Here is a 27,292-nt window from a genome sequence, read left to right as displayed (position 1 = left end):
AAGCAAGGGAAATATTTGTAGCCTCTCTCTCCCCATGAGCCATGAGCAGATCAAACACACTGCCAAGTTGCCATTCTTCTAAAGAAGAGATCCAAAGGAGGACTAGGTGAATAAGAACTAATTAGAAAGTTTGAACCTATTAACTGAGTTTAACTAGAGACAATGGCTACCAGTCCCACTACTATGCTAAGCAAGTTGATTTGTATCACCTCCAAACTAACTGCCATACTGAATGGTCACTGTGCTTATTTTGCATACATTTAAGTTCTCGTTGAATTGTCAAGAGACTCTTGTGTATCTTTGTTATTTTAAACCCATTGTTTACAATTCCCTGTCCCCTCTGCCATGTTACACCAGTGGAAAGCTGTCAAGGCTGCATTCTACAATGCGTGTGGCTAGAACGAAAAATGGACAGGGTTAGACACACACATATACCCCACACACGCCAAACTACTTTCCAATGAAATAGGGACATGTATTTTAGTTCTTAGTAGCTCTGCTTAAGGTTCAGCTTCCTTCCCCCCACCCACAGAAGTCTCCATCATCACTCTGTCTGTCCTGACTGTGCACAAGATAAAAAGAACTCTGTAATTTCTGAAGAGGAATGAAAATAACACCAAGGCACAGCTGAAATGCCAGCGCTGCCTTATTCAAAGCTCTAACTTCAAAATGTGATTGCATTCTGGAAATTGCACGGCGGCAACGGCAAAATGGATGGACTTTTTTTTCATATTTGCAAGGAACACAAGTTCACCCCGTGGTTTACAGAAGCACAAAAAACAATGGGGCTGGGGAATTGCTAAGACAGACCCCGACCCCCAAAACAGCTCAGTGAGGATTGATTATGCTCAATGGGCACAGAATGTTGGCTGGATTAGAGAAAGAAAAAGCCACAAGCAATTGAGGTGGAGGCAGGGAGACAGAGTACGGAATGGAAGATCCTGGAAGAGGGCATGGCTGGCTGGCTGGAACCCTGAACAGGATCCTTGACACTCCAAAATTTTGCTGCCAGTCACACTTACAGTGTCAATAATATTGGTTGCTTCATCTCAAAAAGGGCATCACAGCATTACAAAAAAGTACAGAAAAGAGTAACTGAAATTATCAGAGCACCTTCCTTATGTTTGGGCAGTTTTTTAGTTGGATACAAAGTGATTATGGAACAGGGATATAATAACTCCACTGTCAGAGGCAGTATTTCATAGAATCATAGAATTGTAGAGTTGGAAGTACCCTGCAGATCATCTAGTCCAACCCCCTGCAATGCAAGAATGTGCAGCTCTCCCAGACGGGGGTTAAACTTCCAACCTTGGCACTGTCAGCACCATGCTCTAACCAACTGAGCTATCCTTCTCGGAATACCAGTTGCCAAGTCTTGCAAGTGGTGAGAGGTGCTGCTGCGCTTAGCTCCTGCTTGCAGGTTTCTCACAAGCATCTGATTGGTCACTGAGAGAACAAGCTGATGGACTTGATGGGCCATTGGCCTCATCCAGCAGACAGGCCCTTCTTATGTTCTTGGAGGTTTTAAAGCAGGGAAGGGGAATTTGGACTTATCCGAAGTGTGATCTGCCCATCACAATTTTTATAGCTTTGAAATCATGGGTTATATAACTGTGTCAAAATGGGACTGTTTTGGGGGCTGTGTTTGTTGTAGCACAAAAATGTGCCTAGACAAAAGGTAAGGTGGGCAGGAGCCCTTAGCTCTGCTTGTGTGTTCAGACTGGGGCCTGGATGTAGTTAAAGCAGAGCTAATTTCCCTAGCCTAGGCATGCCATAACTGCAGTAAAGCACCAGAGGCTGTGAACAGGGTTATGTTGGGAGAAGCAAGTAGGGGGAGGAACGTCCTCTGTCTCCCCTGCTTTTCAGTTACTTTGAGACTCCTGGCAATTTGCCCTCCGAGTTTATGGATGGGGAAAGTAATGAACCAACACATGAACCATTTAGCTTAATTGTTTGACCCTCATGTAATCATATTTCTTTGAGGTAATTGAAACATGCTTCTCCCCCGTCCCCCCTTCACTCCCCCCCCTTTCTTTTTAAAAATAACACAATATTAAGAAAGCCCTAAAGAGCTGCACTTTGTTACTAGTAATTACCAAGGAGTCAGAATTTTGGCCAGACTTGATAATTGTTTTTTTCTGGAGGGAGGAAAAGAATTCCCAAGCTAGCAAGGAAACAACCAGGCCCTATATTTTATTAAGCCAGATATTTCATGAGTGCTCCAGAAGCTGAAGCCGTTAAGGCTCGAAAAATAATATTAAACTGGCCAACGGACTGATCCTGTGCAGCCTATTGTTGTTACTAATAGCAGTACTGCTGGTCTCTGTTCTCGGGCTCTTTCTGCGTGTGTGTCCGCTGCAACCACAAAAGCATATGAAATTCCTGAGAACCCAAACCTTCTTTAAAAGAAGTTTCTAGCCCTTATGCGTATGGATGGGGGAGAAATTCACTTCAGTTCACGTTTGAAGGCAAACCTACTCATTGCACAATTTCCAAAACAATACGTGAAGTGAAACACAGGCATCCTTGAGAATTTGCAGTTCTCCAAATTTTGCAGTGCAGCTCCCCAGCCACGTAATGCACACAAAAATGCGTATACTTTATGTGCTGTGGATATGCTCTGAATTCTGGGGGGAAAATGAGAAACTGAAACAAACAAAAATGGACAAATGTGCCAGTCCCTTCTTGCGCATGCCAGTGCATTGCTGTGAGGTTGCTATCTGTCAGTTAGGGTATCCGTGGGTTGTATCCAACTAAGATATACTCAAGAGTAGACCCACTAAAATTAATCACCCGAAGTTAGGTATGAGCATTAATTTCGATAAGTCTACTCAGCATAGGACTAATGTTGAATAAATACAAACTCATGTGTCCTGTTTTAAAGAGGCTGGGTTGTTGTTGTTTCTTTAATTTGAAGGGACCCAAGGAGTTGAAAGCCAAAAATGGAAAGGGGGGAAGGAAAGGGTGGGCCCTCTCTGAAATCAGCTGCCTAAAGCCACAGCTTCATGTTGCTTCATGGTAAGGCCAGCCCTGCCTAGTAGGTGTTTCTGTACAGAGATCTCTGAGGATGCTCCTGTACCTGAAAGGACCTCACCTGTCTCCACCTGCCGTCACTTTTTCTTCCTTCAAAGCCTTCCTCAAACCTCCCAGGGCACTCGGGTGAGGCTCAAGAGTCCTGTGCTAAGTCTCAGGCTGCCCAGTTTTGAGGAGAGTGACCATATAGGAGTGAATTAGCTCAGATACAGAATAGAATTTGCACTAGTATGAAGCAGGTGAAAAGGAAGAATGGGGGAGGAATTCAAACGGTTCAAATTTTAATGAGAAACTACCTAGTTTGCACTTTCCTGAAACAATACGTGAATAAAAAATGCTGTTGGTGACTGGCCCAAAGTTACCCAGTGGGCTTCATGATTGAATAGGAATATGGACGCTGATCTCCCAGGTCACAGTCCAACACTCTAACCACTGCTCCAAACTGGCTCACAAGTTTGTTAATCTTTCAGGTACTCCACAAAAGCACAATCTATCATAAAGGGTTAATCTTTAAGACACTCCACAAAAGCATATGCCCGTGGACATAACCTGATAAGCCAGATCAAAAATGTTCCTACACCCTGTGGACCACATTAACAGGTGGGCAGGGGCCTGTGAATCACCTGGTGTCAGATGAAGTAGCTTCAAAGGAAGAATGGGAGTGACCTCAGGTTGAGCTTCTTCCTTTGAAGCCCAACTACAATCCAAGCCATGGCTGAAGACATAAAATGTTCCTTTACAAGGACAATTCAGGCTCAAATTTTCCTTTGTAGTTCAACTTCAATTCAAGCTGTGGGTGCAATGAACAAGCTTCCTTTGCAGGCGTGGCTCAAATTTGAATCGTAGCTGCAAAGGAAGAAAACAAAGCACTCTCGGGTCACATCCACACCATACTCTGCAAAGCATTTGTAGACTGCTTTAACAGTAATGCTAAAGAATCCTGGGAACTGTAAGAGGCTAAGGGTGCTAACCTCATAGACCTACAGTTTCCATCACCCTTTACACATTACAGTTCCCAGGAATCTCCATGGCGGTTAAAGTGGTATACAGAGGGTTTAAATTAGGGCCTCATGCTCCGTCCCGCCCCCCGCCCCCCATGATTTGGAGCCTGATCTGGTCATTTGAAATGGCCACATTATGACCCAGGATTGACCTGCCCCAGATCCAGGCCCCAAAGGTATTTGGGAGCCTTGCACAGTGTTTGCTGAACATTAAAACCCCTTTTTTGAATTTGGTGCCTTTTTCTGTCACCACAGAACAACACAAAAAGATTCCACATTTTAATAATAATAAGAGTAAACCCTACACTGAAATGTACTAGCGGGTGGAAATGGAGAGTAAGGAACACATTTAGAGTGGGTTTACTGCTGCCGCATCTGATGTCAGGTGATGGATGGGGAGCATGGTTTGGGCACAACCACACCACAGGCCAAGTGGGAGACACGGCAGGTATAATGAGCCCCCCTCTGGCTTATGCCATCATGAATTGGCTAGTCTTTAAGGGGCCACAAGTATGACCTATGGATTTCAAGGGTGGAGGGGAAAGAGGCAGAGCTATTAACTCAGAATATTTTCTAGTGGTGTGATGACACCCTTCCAAGTTCCTGGCAGGATCTGAGAACAGCCAGCAATTGCTGGGTGGCCTGTTGGGATGCTGCCAAAACACGCAGGTTTACATCCTTCATAAAAAGCGCTGCTGATAAGAGAGTTGCTATCTCACCCTGACAAGGGAGAGAGATCTGAATAGTAGAAACCTGAACAGAACGTGGGACGGGGCTGATATTCACACTTACGGTTTTTGTGGGCGTGTGGAACTCCTGCTCAATCAAAGTTGTGTGCCTAGACTCATAAGTATGGAGCAAGCTTCATTGTACACATGGTGACAGGGCACATGGCCCAGGCGTCTGGATCATCAAATGTCTGGATGAAGGAGACAGCCCTGACAAATGGCTGAATATAAATGAGTAGATTGGGAAAAATAATCAATTTGCCACACACACAAACATGCCAAGTTGTGGATGGTTATAAACCATCACTTTACATTTCCCACCTGAAGTAGCCTCAGCCAGGGCATTGTGGGAGATTTTAAATGGTTCAAAGCTACCCACTGCTGGTGTTAGGTAAGTCTGTGGCTTGGTAGGGCAGGGATTTTGCTAAGGGCTCCCTCAAATGTGGTATCAGCTCTCATACTTTTGCAGTGGACCAGAAATTATAGTAATACCGTTCTCCTCACAACTTGGCAAGATCACAGAGACTTCTGCTCTCCTTGTTTTTCTTTTTGTAAATATAATTTTAACCACTAACCAGGGCACGTGCTGCTCTTCTTAATTACTTTTATCTAAGCCAAAAACTATCTTGAAGAATCGATGATTCTGGCGGGTTTCCAACTTGCCTGACTGGTTTTGCTTGCTATCTTATCACGGCCCCCCACCCCACCCCTTGGGGCATTGGTGTCCCAGGAACTAGGCCTGTCTATCCTCTGACTGACAATAGCCCCACCTCCTCTCTGGCAACCATTTTTAAGGTTGCTAAGTTGCCTGGGTTACTCCTTCCTGTCTTGCTTTCTTATTGGTTTGTCTCTGTCCTAGCCAGGTTTACCTTGCTTCATGTTGGCTGCTGGTACAGGGCTGGCACCAGCTACCAGCATCCTTGGGAAGCTGTTGGGTCCACTGGCAACACCCAGAGTCAACTGCCAGGTATCGCTGCCTGCAAAGTGACTTCAGGAGATAATCTTCTGGAAAATGTATATTCTGGAACAGGCTTCCTCAACCTCGGCCCTCCAGATGTTTTGAGACTACTGGTCCTGCTAGATAGGGGTCATGGGAGTTGTAGGCCAAAAACATCTGGAGGGCTGAGGTTGAGGAAGCCTATTCTAGAACTACTCAATAAACTTATGTCAGTTTTATAGCATGTTAATTGTAACGCCTTCCCTCACGGTCCTCGGCACTGTAGCCTGAGGAGGGAAGATCAGGATGGCTACTTACACATTGCCTCAAAAGAAGCCACAGATATGCACAAAATCTGCATATGTTAATTTAAAGAGAAATACAATCTACCTCACCACAGTGGGTACTAGTCTACAGGTGACCTGTGTATGCCATCTGTCTGCTGTCCAGCTATGGATGGGCAACTTCAAGGTCCCTCCTGCTCTCCCTTTTGTAAACCTCCAAATAAATAGGCATCCCCTCACATTCCATCTGCCTCATTCTGCCTAATGGTAGGACCGGTCTTGAAACTAGAAAGTCTCCGTTTACCTATTTTCCCCACTTGATCCAAACCAGGAAACTATGGTTAAGAGCTTTGGAACAAGCCAGGATATGAAACCCTGGTTTGAAATTGAAAGCCTCGAGCCATGGTTTCCTGGTTTAGACAGAATAAGAAACTATAATTAATTGAAGACTTCCTGGTTTGTTTGCTCCAGCTGCAAAGGGAGCAGTGAAAGAATTGAGTATGTGCCCATGAGCTCCATTTATATCTTGCCTTTTTAATATGAGGTAGGATGATCTGGATGCAGTCCATTGTAAGGTAACAACAACAACAGGAAGAAGAAGAAGAAGAAGAAGAAGAAGAAGAAGAAGAAGAAGAAGAAGAAGAAGAAGAAGAAGAAGAAGAAGCAGCAGCAGCAGCAGCAGCAGCACAACAAATTATTTGAATTGCCTTTTCTTTTGAGGTTTTTTCCTGTTAAACCTTGAATATAGCCATGAATTTTGGACCCTGCTGAATCTCAGATTTATGAAATCTCTCTCCCCAGGCAGTGTTGTTAGATATAGAGAATCTTTTTATACATGTGATAATCAAAGGTCGGGGTGTGAGGCACAATATGTTGTTGTACCTGTATATATGCTAATATACATGAGAATCCAGGAATGCTCAGTGCCGCGTTTGCTTTGGTGCCAGCTGTTTCAGGGCAGGCTGCCTGGCAGCAGTTCTTAGCGTGGCTGGCAAGCTTCCAGCAAAAGCAAGAGCTGGAGAGAACAACATGCTGAATGTTCCCTCTCTTCCAGAGCCATCATTGCCCAACCAGGGTTGGTTTGGTACAAGACTCTAGGGACTTGCCCTCAGCACCTACAAGGCTAAGAAGAGGGGCAAGGAACTGGCAGCCCTTCAGATGTCTCTAGGTCACCAACTCATAGGAACATAAGAAGAGGCTGCTGAATCAGGCCAGTGACCCATCTAGTCCAACATCCTATTCTCACAGGGGCCCACCAGATGCCTCCATCATCCCCGACCATTAGCCATGCTGGTTGAGGCTGATGGGAGTTGGGAGTCCAACAATAGCTGGTGACCCACAGGTCTTCTAGCCTTTGGCCTAAAACAGGTGTGAAGAACCTTTGGCTTTCCAGATGTCATCACTATTTAAATTTATAGCCCATCCTTCCTCCCAAAGGAGCCCAGGGTGACAAACACACAAATGAGAACATATTTAAAAGCAATTTTGCTACAGATGCAGACAGGGAACGATGTCTACTTAAAAGGCTTGTTGAAAGAGGAATGTCTTTAGTAGTTGCATGTCTAATATTCAATCATAGAACTGTAGAGTTGGAGGCACCCCAAGGGTCATCTAGTCCAACCCCCTGCAGTGCAGGAATCTCAACTAAAGCATCCATGGCAGGTGGCCATCCAACCTCTGCTTAAAAACCTCCAAGGAAGGAGAGTCCACCACCTTCCAAGGGAGTCCATTCCACTGTCAAACAGCTCTTACCACCAGAAAGTTCTTCCTGATGTTTAGTTGGAATCTCTTTCCTTTTACTTGACTCCATTGACTTGGGTCCTATGCACCAGAGTAGGGGAAAACAAGCTTGCTCCATCTTCCATGTGACAGCCCTTCAGCTATTTGAAGATCACTATCATATCTCCTCTCAGTCTCATATTTTCCAGGCTAAACATACCCAACTCCCTCAACTGTTCCTCATAAGGCTTACTTTCCAGACCCCTGATCACCTTGGTCACCCTCGTCTGCACACATTCCAGCTTGTGAACATCCTTCTCAAATTGTGATGGCCAGAACTGGACACAGTATTCCAGGTGTGGTCTGACCAAGGCAAAATAGAGCAGTACTATTACTTCCCTTCATCTGGACACTATACTTTTGTTGATGTAGTCAAGAATAGAATTAGCTTTTTTGCTTCTACATCACACTATTGACTCATGAGCAGCTTATGGTTTCCTAAGACCCCTAGATTCTTTTCACACGTACTACTCGCAAGTCAGCTGTTCCCCCATCTTGTATTTGTACAGCTGGTTATTCCTGCCTAACTGTAGAACCTTACATTTGTTCCTTTTGAGATACTTTTTGTTCGTTTGGGCCCAGTTGGCCAGTCTATTAAGGTCATATTGAATCCTGATTCTGTCTTCTGTGGCATTAACTTCCCCTCCCAGTTTGGTGTCATCTGCAAATTTGATAAGCGTCCCCTCAATTTCTTCATCCAAGACGTTGAACAACATTGGGCCTAGCACAGAACCCTGTGGCATCCCACTTGTCACTTTTCCCCCCAGGATGATGAGAAAACATTAGTGAGCACTAATGGGGGAAAGAGGGTTGGAAAAAGTGGAAGTGTTTTTCTGCAAGACTGCATAGAATGGGGACCCCACTGTTCTTTAACCCAGATTAGGAGCAAGGGGCAGCGGCTTATTGGGCTGGTTTGAGATACTCCTACTCTGAGTATATGAAAGAAAGGGGTTAGAGGTTAGTGTTCCCATGTAAGAGCTCTGAGCAATTCCCAAGAATTTTCAGGCTTGGTGCGGCGGGACTTCCAAAGTGATAGCTTGTCAACATTGAGCTCCTCACCCCACCAAAAAACAAACAAACTTAAAATGTGAAGCAGCACATGTGTTTTGAAGGCCATTTCACGTCACTCGACCAGAAGCTTCACAGACACAGTGTGTTTGGATGCACAAAAATGGGCAAAGAGACAAACGCATCAAAGCACAGGGCGATGCTCTGATCCCTTGGCAATGGGTGTGGTATGAGAACAAAGATAGACAGGATAAGATACAGAGGGTGTGGGCAGCTGGAATTGAGGTGTGTCTGCCTTGGTCTCTATATTGCTGCAGTAGGAGCTGGTACAACATAAAGGGTTTTTTTTTTAAGCAGCGTGGGTTTGGGATGGCTACATTATCTCTTTGCGCTTGTATATGCTCCTTAGTAAACGAGTTAGGTAGGTCATTCAAATCAGTGCGCTTGCCAACACTCACCCTTAACCCACCTTCATGTGTACATGTTGTACACACTACATGAAATTAACCTCAGGAACACTCAACTTGAGATCTTGCGTGGTGATATATTACAGGCCATGTTCCTCTGGCATGAATGCTTTCCAAAAGGCCTTGCTGCTCAGTGGTGTCATCAGGGCTTTGAAACAGAATTCCAGGTGCCCACTCAGAGGAATGAGCAAGATAGCTTTCTGGTGAAGTAGGGCTGGCTTACCATCTAAAGGTGGTTGGGGCAGTGGATCAGACCATTGACTCCAGTGTCCCAAATCACCTATTAGCTCTAGTGCTGCTGCTCAAGGGTGTTCTCTACCCTTAACACTCGGGGTTGTGACCAACAGGATTCTACTCAAAGTAGACCCACGTCTCAACTCATCAGAACAGGCCAGCAGAACTTGAGACTAAATCAAGCTAAACCCAGCCCATCAATAAGGATGGGGGATAAATTCATTTCAGTTTGCATTTTAATGCTAATCTACCTAATCCACACTTCCCAAACCAACATGTGAACTGAAACAGAGGTAACTTTCAAAATTCATACTTCTCTGCTTATTTACCAATGAGAGCTAAAACACCATCATGGATAATCATTTTCATTTCTGTATCCAATAAAGTTCCTGTAGTGAAGTTTGGAAGTAGGTTGGGCAAAGACAAGCTAATGGAACGAGTGGAAAGGAGCTAGACAAAACTGCAGAACTAAACCCCACTGATCATATCTATATTCTATCAACTGTAATTTCAATAAGAAAGCTTTCATTAATCAATCACTTTTATCTACTCAGAGCATCAGCCATGAACTCATTGAACAGCAGCACTGAGAGTTTGGCTGGCATGACCATGGTGAATAAGTGGCCCCCAGGGATTTAACCAAAGAACGCTAATGTTCCTTGATAGCTGGGAATCTCTTCCCAGCTTTTGGAATGTAATATCCTTAGGATTGCAGAAGTGGAGGAAATAATGCTCTGACCTCGTCCACTTGCCAGGGAACTAAGGGCTACTACTGTGGTCTGCATGAGACAGAGAGATTTCATGGGGTATTATTACAACCTGTCGATTGTTAGGTACAGTGGTACCTCGGGTTAAGTACTTAATTCGTTCCAGAGGTCTGTTCTTAACCTGAAACTGTTCTTAACCTGAAGCACCACTTTAGCTGATGGGGCCTCTTGCTGCTGCCGCACCACCGCCATGCGATTTCTGTTCTCACCCTGAATCAAAGTTCTTAACCCGAGGTATTATTTCTGGGTTAGCGGAGTCTGTAACCCGAAGTGTATTTAACCCAAAGTACCACTGTACTTTGAGAATTATTCAGTTGAAAGGTGAGGTATACATCTGCTCAATAAACAAATAAGGTAACGGCTTCCAGCTAGGGGCAGGAAAATGGCTTTGGAAAAAGAAAGTGAGTAAGCTGAGAATTAACCAGAGGTGGTGAAGTACTGCTGGTGCAGGGCCTCTGAGAAGTTGGCCCGGTGCTTTTATTTTCTTGGGTGCTCAGTACCGGCACCCCTCCCCATGTTGAATGTGTGGCACTTACTGTAACAAATTCATGGTGAGTACTCACACCTTTCCCCCCCTTTCTTTTCTTTTTTTAAAGCACTGTGTGGGCCTATAGCTCTTAGATTTACTGCCCACTGCAGGAATGTCTATTTCCTTCCCCGAGTGCACAGCATGTGTGCTGCTCTGGGTGCTGGAGCAGCTAACTCCGCCTCTGAGTGCACTCTCCCTTCCTCCCTCCCTCCACTCTCTGATCCAAGTGAAACGAAACCCTGTAGTGTTAGTCCTGTGTTCCTACCACTTAGTGATATGAGAAACAGTATGATCACAGGTCAGTGGCGTAGCGTGGGTTGTCAGCACCCGGGGCAAGGCAAGTAATTTGCGCCCCCTAACCCGTGGATTTGCGCCCCCTAACCCTAACCCCCAGATGTTGCGCCCAGCCCCCCCTGCACCCCCCACGCTACGCCACTGTCACAGGTTGAAAGCAGCGTTGTTCTTAATCGCTGCTAGCTTCCTCGGCCATCTCTGGATGGTGGCTCCCCATCACTGTCCCTTTCCACCATGCAACCTTCCCCCTCTTTACTGGGAATCAACTTGAGATTCTAGGGGAAAGAGATAAGGCCCTCCGGATGTTGCTGGGCTCAGACTCCCATCAGCCCTGGCCAGCCCAGCCAGGGATCAGTGATGGTGGGAGCTGGAGAGCAGGCAGCATCTGGAGGGCCGCAGGTTCCCCAGCCCTGCTAAAGACACTTGCTAAGGTGGATGAAATGCCTCTGCAGAGTTCTGCACGCCACTCACAGGTGCCAGGAGAGGAAAGTAATAAATCTCTCAAAGGAAAGAGGAAGAATTGGCCACCTTGCGATACTGTTTCAATCGCCTCGTCTAAATTAACCTGGGATGAGTGATATATGTCCAAAGGGGCCCTGCTCCAAAAGGAAAGCAAAACATACACTCCTAAGTGGGATAATTTTGTTCATTTTTGCAAACAGAAGCCTGCCTGTTTGTCTCCACACACACACACACACACACACACACACACACACACCTTGCTGGAGGGGGAACATCCACATTTAATCAGGCTTTCCAAGTGTAGCAGTAAACATTAAAAACAGACTTTATTCTGGAGCTGCCTTAACTGTAAACAGGAGATATTTCAAGGTAATTCCTCTCTGCTCCTCTTTACTCAGCTCACACACATGCAGGCAACACCTTTGCATTTCTCTGGCCCTCTGTACAACCTTTAAATAGATCGTGAAGACTGTAAGTAAAAAATAAATTTAAAAATCCCAAGCATTTTATTGCTGGCTCCTTCTTCCATTTAATTGTATCTGTTGCTGTTTTTAATAAAATGTTATGTATTCTGGATAGTATCCAGCCAAGTCATATTCAAAAGTAAATCCACTGAAATGAATGGCTTGTGTATAACATTAGTCATACTCAGACTAGACCTATTGAAATGGATAGACACGGCTAACTTTGGCCCATTAATTTCAATGCGCTTGCTTTGAGTAGAACTTAGGTGACTACAACCAATGGGTTCAAATTAGTCAAGTTTATTTCTTCCATGGTCTACTCTGAGTATGACTTGTTTGGATGCAATCCAGAATATGTAGCATACAATTAAGCATAAATTAATTCGGTCCATTAATTTCAATGGAACTACTCTGGGAAGAACTTAATTTGATATAACCAAAAGGGTTCAAGTTAGTCAAGTCCATTACAAGTCTGTTCTAAGTTCAAAAAAGTCTGGGATGAGGAGCCAGCAATGCAATCCAATAAAATGCTTCATCCATTATTTTTTTTAAGTCTTCAGGGTCTACTACTCAGCTATTCTGCTCATATGGTGGAAAACCACATGTCTCCCCAAAGCTCACACGCCTTCTTCCACTTGCGTCCCCCATCAGGGGGTGCTGAGAGGGCTCTTGTCTCTGATCCTGGTCCTGAAATACAGCCATCATGATAAGGATGAGGGCATTTGTCAACTTTGGCTTCTCTCCGTTTCTGATTTTTTCAGTCTTCAGTTCTCCACATTTCCCCACCCACTTGCTATTTTTAAAAGTCTCCGTGAAAACTCACCAGCACCTTTGTGTGAATTTCTCCCAATATACATGTCAGGCAACATCATCATCATCATTTATTATTATTATTATTGTCTGTTAGTTTGCTGCTTTCAATGCCACCTTCAACTCCGCTGTTTCACTTTGTCTCATGATACGATCATAGGACCCCTTATTGGGTGGGGTAGGACAGCTGGACAGGGACGTGTGTGTGTGTGTGTAAAGTGTGCATATATTAGTGAAAACAACATACAGAAATACATTATATTAGGGTAAATGGCATTGCAAAAATGTGTCTACTTGGCAAAATTGTGTACAAAATATGTCTATTAGGAGAATTTCACTCTAAAATACCGAATTTTCATGAGAAATTTTTTAAATTGCAAACTTATGAGAAAATGCGGAGAATGAAAAATTAGAGGCTCAGAGAAACCAAGATTGATTAATTCACCCAATCCTGGGTTGCATTCAGCTAAGTCCTACTTAGAGTAGACCCACTGAGGTACATGAACCTAAGTCAGTCGTGTCTACTCTTCAGTGGTCTACTCTGAGTGGAATTTGCATTGAATACTATCCCCTAAGTCCAATACATCTGAAGGGCCCCACATTGGCTACCCCTGCACTAGGTCACTTGGATATACAGGCTTTACATCCTCATATCCATTACCGAGCCCTCCACACATTCAAAACAGACTGTCTTTGAAGACTACAGCAGAGGAGGAAACTGAAACGCCGATCAATTAGTCAGCATAATTAAGAGATTAATGGACTGATTGCAGATCAAACAAAACCCAAAGCGCTTTTTAATCAGATGTGGCCACCTGGAGCCTTCCACTTGCATCACCAACCAGCTCCTGCAGCTCCAATCCTGTTTCCTCTCTGTTACTTAACAAGAAGCATTTGGGAGGTTACATTTCTGGGGCTGCCCCTTTCCAGCTGGGAGTAGAGGCTAGAGGATATGGAAGATAGCATGTGTTTGTTTGTTTGTTTGTTGAATTTATATCCCACTGCAGTGTAGACTAATGAAGTTAATGGACATGTCTAACTTAGGTTCACCAGTAGGCAGCGGAGACGAAATGCTTCTTTGTGTCCTCATTAATTAATCGAATTTATATCCCACCCTTTCAAAGGAGCCCAGGATGCAAGCGTATCAGTGATAAAACAATTCAATAATAACATATAAAAGCATTTTTAAAAAATGCTTTTAAAGGCTGGCCCAAAAGCTTTTTGCTGCTTTGGGCAAAGTCAATTTTATCCCCTCTGGATGGGGGAGAAGTTTGATTTTGTTTGCATTTTAATGAGAAATGATTCAATTCACTGTGCTTGAACCAAAACCCAGACCAAAACACAATTATCCTTAAAATTCACACTTTCCTGAAATTTGTGATTGTTTCCCCAATCAAACAATGTGTACAAACAGCCACTGTGTTCAGGGAAAGTGTGCATAAAAATGCATATACGTTAGTGAAAGAAATGTACAAAAATTCATTATACTGGGGACAAGTGCTTGTAGAAATGTGTATATTATTCAAACTGCATACAAAAATGTGTGCATTCAGGAAAATTTACACTAAAATGCTGAGAATTTTTCATGAGCATTTTTTAAAAAATGGCAAATTGCTGCAGAAACTTGAACCAAATATAAGATTGGGGGGAAAATGAGACACTGAAACTGACAGACTGATTCACCTCTAGACCCATACATTATATATATGCATAGCCACTTTTGTGTGTCTTATCATATTACTTCCAACATACCTATATACTGACCTATTCTTACCATGCTTGAGAACCTGAGACCCCACCCCCATCACTATGGTCATGCCTAGTTCCTTTGTGGCAGGCCAGACTCCACTTATGTAACTGCTGCCTGGGATAAAGCAGAAACTCACAGCTACCCTACAACAGATTATCTAAATTAAAAAATATACCTTGGCAGCTGCAGGGTGGGAAATGGCAGGCTGTGCCCTGGACTGTATGCTGCTTAGATGTCCTTGCATATACATGCATATCCATGAAAACTAGAACCATACAGTTTGGGGCCTTACAGGCAATCTAATCCAACCTTCTGCAAACAGTCCAGAGCATCCCCCAAAAGCAGTTCCCCAGTCTCTACCTGAAGCTCCCATCACACCTGTAGGTCAAGCATAGGCAAACTTGGCCCTCCAGATGTTTTGGGACTACAACTCCTATCATCTCTGACCACTGGTCCTGTTGGCTAGGGATGGTGGGAGCTGTAGTCCTAAAACATCTGGAGGACCGAGTTTGCCTATGCCTGCTCTAGGTAACTGTATGGGATTCTCTTTTTGCCAGGCTTGTATTTAGGCCTGTTTCATGCACTTGACGTGTTGCTGAACTTTTGTTTTATTTGCTTTTACATGTTTTTATATTGCTGCTTTATTAGTTTGTATTTTTGTTTTAACAATCTCCTTTGTTTTTGATATTGTATACCACTTAGAGATTTTAAAAATAAGTAGTTCATCAATGCTTTCGAATAAATAAATGGTTCCACTGCCTAACCGCCCAGCTATTAAGACATTGCTCCTAGGCTGCATAGGTACCATATATTTAAAGTACATCCATCCACCCCTGAAATAATAATGGGAATAGTAGTTAACTCATCACAGAGCTGCCTTTCTCAGCACCCTTAACAAACTACAGTTCCCATGATTTGCTGGGCAAGGGCATGAAATATGCTTTAGATGCATGGCATAAACGCAGTTCAGAAATATAACCAATGGAGATGAGGGGAAATCTAAAGAAGAAGAACTCTAGCAGCTCCACACTAGCACACTTTATTGACAGGGTGAGGCTGTTGTTGCCTCCCCAAAGCCATGTGCTAATGCCAGTTGCAAAATTTCAGTCAGTGGAAGAAGAAAAACCCTCTTTTGGCACATGAAGGTATTGGCACAAAGCGGGGTTGCCCACAAGCTTAAACTGACAGAAACTCATCCGATTAGAACAGGCAAGTCCAACATAACAGCATCTCATCCGCCTATCATAGAGATCTTTAATTTCTGTCCTGTGATGAAATGTAAAAGAGGAGTAGGGGATGGTTCACAGTTGAATTTGGGCCTGCGTTAACAATTCTGCTAAGGAGATGAGCATGGTGTTCAAAGGCAGGTCACTGCTTATTGGTTTCTAGGGGACTGCTGAGTACCTCCTGGTTCCTAGGAATTTAAAAATAAGCCAGGACCAGATGGGCTTTGGTCAGATCTTGCTAGGGTGCTGCTTACATTTCTAACCAAAATGGCATTCTGTCGTGAGAGTGGGAAGTGTTTCAACAGGAGAGAGTCAAAGGAGCCAGGAGTTCTGCTCTTACAAAGTATCCAAGAACCTCTCTTGTTAGGGAATTTCAGGTGATGGCTTCCCATGGGAACTCATTGTTAGATGATCTCCCTTAAATCTTCTGAACAGGGCAAAGGCAGATTCACAGCCCATCTAGCTAAAGGTGACAATTTCCAAAAAGAGGCGTGTGGGGAGGGAGGCTCAGTAGAAATAGCCCGGTAGCTACCACACTGCCCACCCCACAGCACCTGCCACCTGAAGCAATTGCCTCACTCTGCCTGATGGTGGGCCGACTGCCTGCATAAGGTCCTTTCCAACCCATTTTATTTCTGCAGTTTGCAGACAGGGTTCCATCACAAAACTAAGCCCCATGTGATTAGCTGCCTCTCACATCACCATCAGCAGAAGCAGCTTGCCAGGTAGGAAGGAGCCACTATGGTTGCTGCTGCTGCTGCTGCTTACCGGGGAGGAACAAGACAGTCGGGAGGTTGGTGCGGTGCAAACGTACCAGCAAGAGCATTGGATTTGTTCCTCCAGTGTGGTTGCACTGCATCAACCTCTTTGCTGTTGCATCACCCCTCTCCCTCCCAGTGAGCAACAGTGACCCACCTGCTGGGAAGCTTCACCTCACTTGCTGAGCCACTTCTGACTATGCGCACAGTGCAGCAGTGCGCAAGGCATGATTTCCCTTGATCATGTCTGTGTGTCCCATGCCAGCAGAGTTCCATCAGCAATGTGGACACTGGTCTCAGAAGTGTTTCACAATGAGAGGCACTTTTATATGTTACCCATGCAAAGCAGCCACAGCAAGTGTGGTGCCACAGTGGCAATCTGACACAACTTGGATACCTTAAAGCAGCAAAAGGTCTCATGCACCCACAAACATTAGCTTGAGAACTGTCGCCCGGCCACACGCTTCCCCTTCCAAGGAAAGACAACAAACTTACTTCTTGGCTCCCGGGGTCCATCAACAGTCACTTTAATGGCACGGTGATAGGTAGCGACCTGGGTGGGGTTTGTGAAGACTGTAATTGTCAATGTAAAGCTTTTTCCTAAAGACCAAGGGAGGAAAAAACAGAGAAGAGAAAGCACACATGAGTCCAGGGTGCAAGTGTATGGGATCCAGGATATAATGGAAGGCTGCAGAGCATGGGCACCCTCAGGGGGTTTTCCTGGGGTGGGGGGAGTAGAATACTGAAAGGGGTGGGAAAGGTTAATCTCTCACTAATTTGAGAAGAATAACGCCTATACATTTTTGCCTCATATCTCAGGTGCTTAAAATGCTAGAAACTTACTCCTTTTTAAAAAAAATGAAAGCTGGGGATCTTTGGATCATGATTCACCCAGGAGGAGAGCAACAGCCTCCCTTGATTCTACCATATATACCCGTGGTAGATGGGCAGCCATGTTGAAAGCAAGGCCTGGCTTAAATTTAAGCAAGGGCTTACTAAGGCTGCTTTCCTTTGCTACTACTGTTTGAACAAACCCCCTTGCTGTCAGGATCTGAGGCTGCATAAACAGCTAGAGGGGATAAAATTAACAATCTGAAATTATATTAAGTCACTTGGCAGTAAGCTGAAAAAATTAGCAACTGGTTTCATAGTATACTTAATAATAATAATAATAATAATAATAGAATTTATACACCACCCTATATCCGGAGGTCTCAGGACAATTCACAGAATAAATCAAAATATAAAACCACAAAACACATAATCAAAATAAAAACAACAATCCAATAACACCCCCCAAAAAACCCCACATTTTAAAAGGGCATAGGATGTCATATCACAGTGCACAGCATCTAAACACTACTAACACTGATCTATGTTTTCAGTAAAGTCACAAGATGCAGCCTTCTTTAGCCTGTACCACTTCAAAGTTTAGCTCGGGGGGGGGGGAGGCAGGAGTGACTGCAGGATTGAATCATCATCCGTATCAAGAACTTCCTCTCAGCAAAAAGTCAGCATGTGAGGGTTTTAGTCTAGTTTTCTATCAAATGTGCTACATTTCTGTATGCAGGACTTTATGGCCAGGTGTGTGTGTTTGGAGGAAGAAGCATTCAGCCCCCTGGCTTCCCACCTGCACTCTGGATTAGCATAATCCTAAAAGGGCTGGGTCTTGAAATTTGTTTCCTTCTTTATTTAAAATAAAGGTACGGGAGTAAAGGAGCAAATACAGCCATCCTTCATACTGTCGTTTACTGTAATATAGTAGTTCTGAACTGCCCAAATCTGGAAACAAATAAAACCACTCAGGAGCACCTGTTAAGCCAAATAGCTAACATTTACTATAAATAACCATCCTATAAGGGATGCCAGTATTACTAAACTCATTCTACAGGTGAAGAAGTGAAAGCACAAGCACCTGCCTGTGCTTGTAGCTGAGGCAAGTTTTTAATGTTCTTGGCCAACGTATGCTCCTAGCCACTACAATTACACCACCTCTCTATCATGTGTGATGTGGGCTTTGCTAGGGACAGTGGTATGAATTCCAGGGGAGAGGCAGAGTTTGGCCTAACCTTTCCAAAATGTCAGGAATGTGGAACCTCTGACTCTCCAGAAACCTTTGGATTCCATCTCCCATCAGCTCCAGCCAGCAGGGCCACTGGTGAGGGATTGGAGTTGTAGCCCAACAAAATCTAGAAGGCCACAGACTAGCCACCATGGTGTGGACCTGGAGCTGTTCACTACCTCCTGAACAAGAAGCAGAACTCTGGATTTATCATCTGTGAGAATCTGGATGGGTACCAAAGATCTACTAAAACCTTGCTTTCAACCCACAAAACCACAGCTTCCTTTGTCGACTACATACAATCCATTGCCAGTTGGAGGTGCACTGATAGCATCGCCAGACTGGCTGGCTGGCTATGGATCATAGCTGAACAAAGACAACTGATAACGGGCATAGCTCCTGCCAGCATCTGTGACAGTTGGTGAAACATAACCCAGTTTCACCTTGGTGACCAGAATGAACCAGCAGGAACCTTGGTGATGGATATCTTCAGGGGACAACAGCACTATGCCACTATGGTGATTAGGCCTTAATTTAGTCTGAGCCAGAGGTTGCCACAACTAGGCCTAGGTCTTGCCTTGAGTGCCAGAGCTCAGGTCAGAGCATGTGAAATAAGCCTGCCTCTGGAGCCCCAGTCTTGCATTCTGATTGTGTGTAAACCCTACAAATGAACTGGGAAGTGGGGACAGGTATGTGCCATTCTGCATCAGCATCCCCTGCCCCATCCAATTGCCATGGGCAACTGTGTGGTTCAGGGAAGGTCACAGAGTCTCGCTGTCAAGTGGAGTGGTGCTGTTATGCTAGCTTCCTAGCAGGCGAGTTGCTGCTGCTTACCAGAAGGGAGAAGGGAAGGGGCAAGCTGGCAGGGAGGTTGGTGCAGTGCAAATGCACTGATAGGAATGCCATATTGGATCTGCCTCTGCATTCGCACTGTGCAGACTGCCTCACCCTTTCCTGTAAAGCAACAACGACCCAGTTGCCGGGAAGCGAGAGTGGCGGCTCCGCCCCACCCAGAGAGCTGTGTTTGTCTCAGTGCAATCTAGAACATCAATAGAAAGGACCATAGCTCAGCAGGAGAGCATCTGTTTTCCAAGCTGAAGCAGGTCTTAGGTTCAATCCTCAGCATCTCCAGAAAGGGCTGGGAGAAACTAGCTGAAGAGTGGTGGGGAAAGTGGCCTGGGGCACGGAGCTGAGTACACTTGTCCTCACTTCCTTTGTTCACATGAAGAGTTTATGAACAAGGAGAACACCCAAACAAGAGTCAGGTGCATGGGTTTGGGTTGAGCAAATCTGTTCGTTTCGGTTTTTCTCAGCTTCTCGTTTTTAAATCTAAAATTCAGTTCTCCCCATTGTCACACAATTTTGAAAGAAGAGGGCCTCATTAAAATTTATCAGCATCTTTGTGCAAAATTCTCCTAACATACACACTTCTATGCAATTCTGTCACACACACAATTTTCCTTAGTGACATTTCTGTATGTCATTTTCACATGTATATGCATTTATATGCACATTTTACCCAAGTGTATGCATATTTGTACACATTACTAAATCTGGAGCCCCTGTTTTTAGGAATTAACTACTTTATTTTGTCTTGCTGTGGGCAGTCTGTCCCCACTTAGACTGAGTCACCTTCTTTAACTGGTTCTGCTCTGCCTTTATCACCAGTAACAGCTCATTGGGGACAGAAATGAGGCAGGTGTAAATATTTGTATTTGCACAATATCCTATTGAAGTTGCTTGCCTATAAATCAAGTCTGATGGGAAGAAGCTGTTTTATGGACTATTATACCAAGTGGTCCATAGTCCCTGAAGAATGAAGTCAAATAAAATAATGATTTTATTGTTTATTGCTTATTTAGGCTGCAATTGTGTGCACACCAACGTGGAAATAGGCCCCTTTGAAACCGACATGGCTTTCTTCTGAATACATAGAATCAGTGCTTTTTTTCTTAAAAAATGTTTAGGGGTACTCTCACTTTGACTCAAGAAAATCACCATTTTATAGTTGAAATTGGGAAAAATAAATACAGTACATGGACAAAAGTGTATATTCTTAGTGTATTTTTGGTCTTTGTGGAAGCCGCCCAGAGTGGCTGGGGAAACCCAGCCAGATGGGCGGGGTACAAATAATAAATTATTATTATTATTATTATTACAAAGATGCACAAAATGCTTAGGGGTATGTGTACCCCCTGTGTCCCCCCCCAAAAAAACCACTGCATAGAATTGCACTGTTAGACTTCCATCCCATTTACACATTTTAACTATGTGATCCCCTCACCCTGCCCACATTCCTGTCTTAGTTTTTTACACCATTTTGGACAAGGGCGGCCATTTCTCTTTTGTGCTGCTGCATAAATGTTGCCTCATGATGTTAAGCTGCCAGTATTGTAGTGCAGCCTTTATATATTTGTACCCAGGGAATTATTGAGATCTGTAACTATGAGAGTATGTGTGAGTATGGGTGAATGTGGGCAGGTTCTCTGAGGTACAAATGTGTTAGTGGATGTGGATAGTAAATGAGTATAAGTGTATTGAGTGAGTGAAATTCTATGTTTAGGAGTCTGTGTTTGTATTGCATTGCTTGTATTGCTTGTATTATTTATGGATTTTGCTCTTTTTCATTCTGTATTCAATCCTTTGTTATCTTTTCTGAGGAAAAGCCATATATCAATACTTGAAAACAAATAAATAAAACATTTCAGCAACACTGCATCTCCAGGCAAGAAGCAGCTCCATCTTCTCTATGCATTAAGCTGTTAAAGGCACAATACTGAAGTTTTGGATATTTTGCCCATTGAAGGGGGCTGTTGCACACAGAAAAATAGCTCATCAAGGAAAATGTTAGGCTGAACCTGATTAGCTGGCATGCTAGATTTCTATGTGCAAGGAGATTTCATGTTCATGTGTGTGAGCATTCAAACATGCATCCCCCGGGGAACACACATTTGTACACCCCCAATCTTACATGGTACAGTCCACAAAAAAAGTTAGCACTTGATCCTACTAATTACAAACACTGGCATTAACAACACAGTGGACAGCTGGTAAGCACATGTCAGGCAGCCTCTCTAGCTTCCTGTGCTTAGAGCAGATGTAGGGGACCTTAAGCCCAGGGCTTTTTTTCTGGAAAAAGAGGTGGTGGAACTTGATGAGCACCTATCCAAAGTTGCTGAGCTCTTTGTCCCCACTGCCACTTTCGGCAGCCACAATTGTCACAGCAACCCGATCATCATGCCACACAGCCCCAGGCACTGTGCCCCAACCTAATGGAGCTGCCGGAACGTGCCAAAGAGGTGCCGGAACTCCAGTGCGTTCCAGCTGGAAAAAAGCCCTGCTTAAGCCCTCCAGATGTTACTGAAATACAACTACCATCAGTCCTAGCAAGCATGGCTAATGGCCAGGGAGAATGGGATTTGTAGTTCAGCCACATCTGGAAGGCAAATGGTTCCCTACCCCTGATTTAGAAGAAATCACAACCAAGGATATCATGAGGTTTTCAGGAAGCACAGACTCTCAGAAAGGCTATAGAAGGAAAGCTACCAGATATTGGTGAAAGAAACTCACAAAAACTCATCCAACTCAAAAGTGAGAGTGAATGCAAACCAACAAACCAACCCTGCACCTCATCCTTGAGAATTTCACCTATGTTTCCTCTGCCCTTCAATAATTTTCAAATGTAGGGGGGTTTCCTCATTAATTGGTGGGAAATCATTGCAAAAAACAACAACAACAACCCAAAAGGTAAAAGACATGTTCAGGACAGCACTGTCCTGTGCAGAATTAGTCTACACTGGCAGAAACAGGGACTTATAGCATGCAGAACAGAGAGCCCAAACGGGACGTTTCATGCACTTGAAGACAAAAGACTTTTTGCTAACCAAGAGGCTTTAGACTCACGTCTCCTAGTTTGAAATCAAACTCCTCACAGGCTTCCCAAGGACTCCAGACTACTGTAATTTCTTATCCCAGACATGGAGACCTGAGTAGGGGGGTTCCTAATGAATTCAAGAGTCAAATTCGGATGGAGCTATGTACAGTTTGGAAATTTGTGTAAGGGGGATGGAAAAAGGGGGAGGGAGGGAGGAGACTTAAAGCAAATAATTGAGTACAGAAATGAAAGCTTAATTCATAAAAGCAAAACATTTTTCCATTCATCAACCTGCAAGCAGTTATGTGGGGGAGATTTTGAAAGAAAGCCTTGCCTGCCACTTAGGAAAGGAGCCAATGGGAAAGCGGAAATGCACGAAAGAATGTAAACTATTTGGGTTTCATAGACAGCAACAAGTAAACAGTTATTACACGCAAATCATTCTTAAGATCACTTGGGCCTTAATGCCGAGAAGCCAAAAATCTCTTTGACGGTTTGCATGTATACATTCAAAAGACTGGCCAGAGGCCGACACAGTTATAGTGCGCCACTTCCTGTAGCAGCAGCAGCACAGACTGAAACACACCATAAGATCAGCATCAGGGCTGTTCATGCAACATAACTTATGCAGCTACAGTGTGGCACTTTTTGCAGAAGAACAGACACATGCTAAACACAATAAGATCAGCATCGGCATTGGCCATGCAACAGATCTTTGCAGAATGAACATTGGGGTGGGGGCCTGGAATCCCACCTGCTGGCCTCACTCTGCCCTCCGTGCATTCATCACAGCTTCTCTGCAGGGCCCAGGCATGTGTACAGTGGGAGCAGGCAGAGCCTGTGGCCCTTCAGATGTCGCCCAGTCAGTAGCCCTTCTCTCCACTTGTGATTCCCATACTGCCTCTGACAGTGGAGGCAGGACATAGCCATCATGGCCAGTAGCTGCTGCCAGTAGCCTTATCCTCCATGGATTTGCCTAGTCCTCTTTCAAAGCCATCTATATTGGTGGCCACCATCACTATCTCTTGTGGGAGCAAATTCCATATTTTAATGATGCAATGTGTGAAGAAGTTCTTTCTTTTGTCTGTCCTGAATGTTCCAACAGGAGGTTCTCTACCCATTTTTCTGGGAGGTGATGGAGAAGATAATATGTATATTTCATTTTTAATGCCTCCAGCTTTAAACTGCCTCTGATCGTGGATGTTCCATTCAGCTATCCTGGCTAACAAGTAGGTCCTGCAACAAATCATGGCATGTAGTCTGCTCCAGACTGGTCAGGGCCCCACCCAGCTATCCCCTCATTCAATTCCTCGTGAGTTTTCCATTCCCGTCCACACTGCCTCAAACAACCAGTCAGCATTTTGTGCCCACTGAACATGCTCAGTCCTCAATGCGCAATTTGGAAATGTTTTTTTTTTTCCTCTCCCTTTTAGATTTCTTTCCCTCTCAAAATTTGTTGTACTTCTGTAAAACTTGTGATCCCCCTGCAAGCCTGCTGAGGGATGAGACCTTTTTGATTACATACTGCTATTGGAAGACCGTTTTGTTCCAGCAGTCTTTCATTTTATGGGGTTGTTTGTTTTTTTTAATTTTAATAACCCAGTCTCTCTTTAAAAATTATTCTGTACAGTGGTACCTCGGGTTAAGTACTTAATTCGTTCCGGAGGTCCATTCTTAACCTGAAACTGTTCTTAACCTGAAGCAGCACTTTAGCTAATGGGGCCTCCCGCTGCCGGAGCATGATTTCTGTTCTCATCCTGAAGCAAAGTTCTTAACCTGAGGAACTATTTCTGGGTTAGCAGAGTCTGTAACCTGAAGTGTATGTAACCTGAAGCGTATGTAACTCGAGGTACCACTGTACTCTTTTTAGGACATTGTGTTGTTGTTTTTTAAAAAAGTCATTGTAAGACAAGGGTTTCCAAAGATTTCCACCTCATGGACCATGTGAAAATAGCTGAAGGTTGGGTGAACCACTTAATGATTTTTCTGCCTGTTGTAGCCATTGTAATGGACTGTCCTAGAAGCTGTATGATTTTTTTAATTGCATTTTTATGGCTTCTTTTATTTCTTATAGGATAATTTCCATAGAATACAGATTGTAACGCAATAAAATAGAATATGCAAGAAAAGAAACCATAAAAAATGCAATTAAAAGTTAATATGAATATTTAATGGAATAGATGTGCTGCCTCCCATCTTAACCACAAATCCACAGACATGCCATGGGCCACCTGAATGAAGCTTCTGGACCACAGATAGTCCGCGAACCACAGTTTGGGAACTCCTGTTGCGAGGCACACTGTGTGGTATATTTACGCAGGATGAAATGTTCTAATAAAGAAGCACAATATGTGTGGGTAGTGTCGTGTGTGGATATCCTCCAAGAACTCAGCCACCTTTTAAAGCCACCTCTAAATTCGTTATCAACTCATTCATCTCTGGTCTCCTTACCTCGGCCGCTCCGTCCAACAAAGCGAAGGTCGTTAAACCTGGCCACTTGGTTTTTCATGACCGCAGAGGCATTCCGGAGCTCCGCTGAATAGTTCTCATCGTTACCGGCCATGACAGTAACCACAGTGCCATCAGGCACGTCTCCAAGGGCAACCACCTAGAAACCACCAGCAACAAGAAATGGTTGAGTTTAGAAACACAGGAGCATAAGAAGATCCCCTAATGCTATTGCCTCATCTTAACTCAATACTGTGTCTGCTGATTGGAAGCAGCTTTCCATGATTTTGTGCAGCCCGTGCGCTGCTCTGGTTCGCCAGAAGTGGCTTAGTCATGCTGGCCACATTACCTGAAAGCTGTACACCGGCTCCCTCAGCCAATAAAACGAGATGAGCACCGCAACCCCAGAGTCGGTCACGACTGGACCTAATGGTCAGGCATTCATTTACCTTTAACCTTGGGATGCTGCAGGTTGAACCCAGGACTTTCTGCATCCAAAGCAGATGCTGTACCGCAGAGCTAGAACTTTGCCCTTAAAATTCCTTGCCCAACCTCTGAGGGGCATTTCAAGATGTTTTGGCCCCTGAGACAAAAAAAATCCATGGTATGCATGTATAATGCAGGCATCTGCAAAGATGTAGTAGTTAACATAGGGAATATACTTGACCAATGAATTTCTCTTCCATGGGTCTCAGGCTGCAATCCAGTGCACACGTCACTCGGGATGCTTCAGGAATTTGATCTCTGTGAATCCTAGTATGCACTGGCCTGATCTCCACCTCCCAAGCTAATGTGTAGATAGGAAATTTGTTGTCTACCAGTTTTTGTACTTCCTAAATGTTCTGCAAAGAATGTATTCGTCCATACAAATATGCATGTGTTTTTAGCTTTTAATCTGTTTCAGTTTAATGTTGGTTTTAATTGTGCGTGCTATTTTTCTGTAAGTCTCTTTAAGCTACCTTTCAGATATAAAAAGTTGACTGATAAGTGCAATGTGTAATGATATATATAAAAAACACATTTTGAAATGCATACTTTGAGAGTTAATGCATTTAGAAATGGGTATTTTTTTGAGAAAATGTGTTTAGCAATGTGTATTTCAAGAGAAAATATATTTAAAGTTATATACTTAAAATAAAAATTTTCACACAGTTTTTTTTTTAAAAAAAGAAAACTTGGATTAACGCAAAAATGGGATAAAATGGGTTTATAAAAAAACAAATACAAAAGTCAAAGAGACTGGAAAAAGACTGGAGTTTGGCAACTTGGAAGTAAATCAAATTGAACTCAGAGGGCTGTACTTCTGGGTAAAACACGCATACGATTGTGTTACAAAAGAGCAGATTCACTTCTGAATAAACTTTTAGAAACTGAAATAAGTGCTATTATTTTAGTATTTCTCAGACACTTGGAAAACAAGGCTGTAACATGTATAGGTATACCCACATAAACAATAAATATTAAGGCAGTGCATTTAAGTTCAATAACCTATTTTGCTATCACCTGGGCTGTTGACCAATTCCAGCGTTTATTACTGAGTGGTTCAAAATTGAAACAAATTTGCATATTATCAAATCTTCACTGTTAGTTTATTAAAATGTGGGATGAAGTAGAAGATAACCTGGGGGGGGGGATGATCTAGTCAATTGATTTCAGTGGGAGAGAATGAAAAGTGTATTTAATTCTCCAGTGGAAATCAATGGTGCTTTAAAAGCATTTGACTTCATTCTGGATCATGTCCTTACAGTTTAAAATGCAAACGCTATCACTTCCTGTTAGAAGCAAAGGCCACTCTTGACAACGTCTCTCTTCATTCCCTAGCAGAGTAACATAAAAGGGCCAAAATAGGCTCAAAATAGTAAGCTGAACTCGTAATTTGTGGACAGGTCAAATGAATTTAACTATGTCTAAGTTAATTAAGGAAGGATCTGGTCCAGCCAAAATTAAGCTCCGTCAATTACAATGGGAGAGGTAAAAACGTCTCCTCACCACCACCCTTGCAATCCATGGGGCTTAAACAGTGTAATCCTAGGTGATGTACAGATTTAATAAAATAAAAGGCTTAACTCAGAATGAAGTCCCAGTGTGCTTGATGGGGCTTACTGCCAAACAGGGATGCACAGGATTGCAGTCTAAAAGTCTTGGACTGAATAAAGACCAACTTAGCAGCAATTGTTAAACTTTGGAGCAGGGGCTGTAGCTTCGTATGCAGAAGGTCCCTGGTTCAAACCCCAGCACCTCCTGGAAAGTTTGGGAGAGACCCCTGTCCGAAAACCTGGAGCACCTCTGCCAATCAGTGCAGATAACACTGAGATAGACAGCACTGATGATCTGGCAAAGCCAATTGTTATAAATTATTATTAATCTTTTATCAGAC

The 27,292-nt window shown here is 43.7% G+C and overlaps 1 protein-coding gene across 3 annotated transcripts in view; it reads right to left on the bottom strand.

Annotated features, from left to right (window-relative positions):
• Positions 1–27,292, bottom strand: part of RUNX3 (RUNX family transcription factor 3) — a 151,594-nt gene that overhangs the window by 30,348 nt on the left and 93,954 nt on the right. For all 3 annotated transcript variants that reach the window (XM_081016816.1, XM_081016815.1, XM_081016814.1), the window contains 2 exons: positions 24,919–25,075; positions 17,027–17,131 (listed from right to left, as the gene is read on the bottom strand). In XM_081016816.1, the coding sequence (XP_080872942.1) occupies positions 17,027–17,131; positions 24,919–25,075 (262 nt within the window). The remainder of the gene's footprint in view (positions 1–17,026; positions 17,132–24,918; positions 25,076–27,292) is intronic.

The sequence above is a fragment of the Podarcis pityusensis genome (assembly GCF_964106645.2).
Source record: "Podarcis pityusensis genome assembly, chromosome: 8".
Classification (NCBI taxonomy): Eukaryota; Metazoa; Chordata; class Lepidosauria; order Squamata; family Lacertidae; genus Podarcis; species Podarcis pityusensis.
The sequence above is the reverse complement of the archived record's forward strand: the minus strand, read 5'-3'. Positions and strand labels throughout refer to the sequence as shown.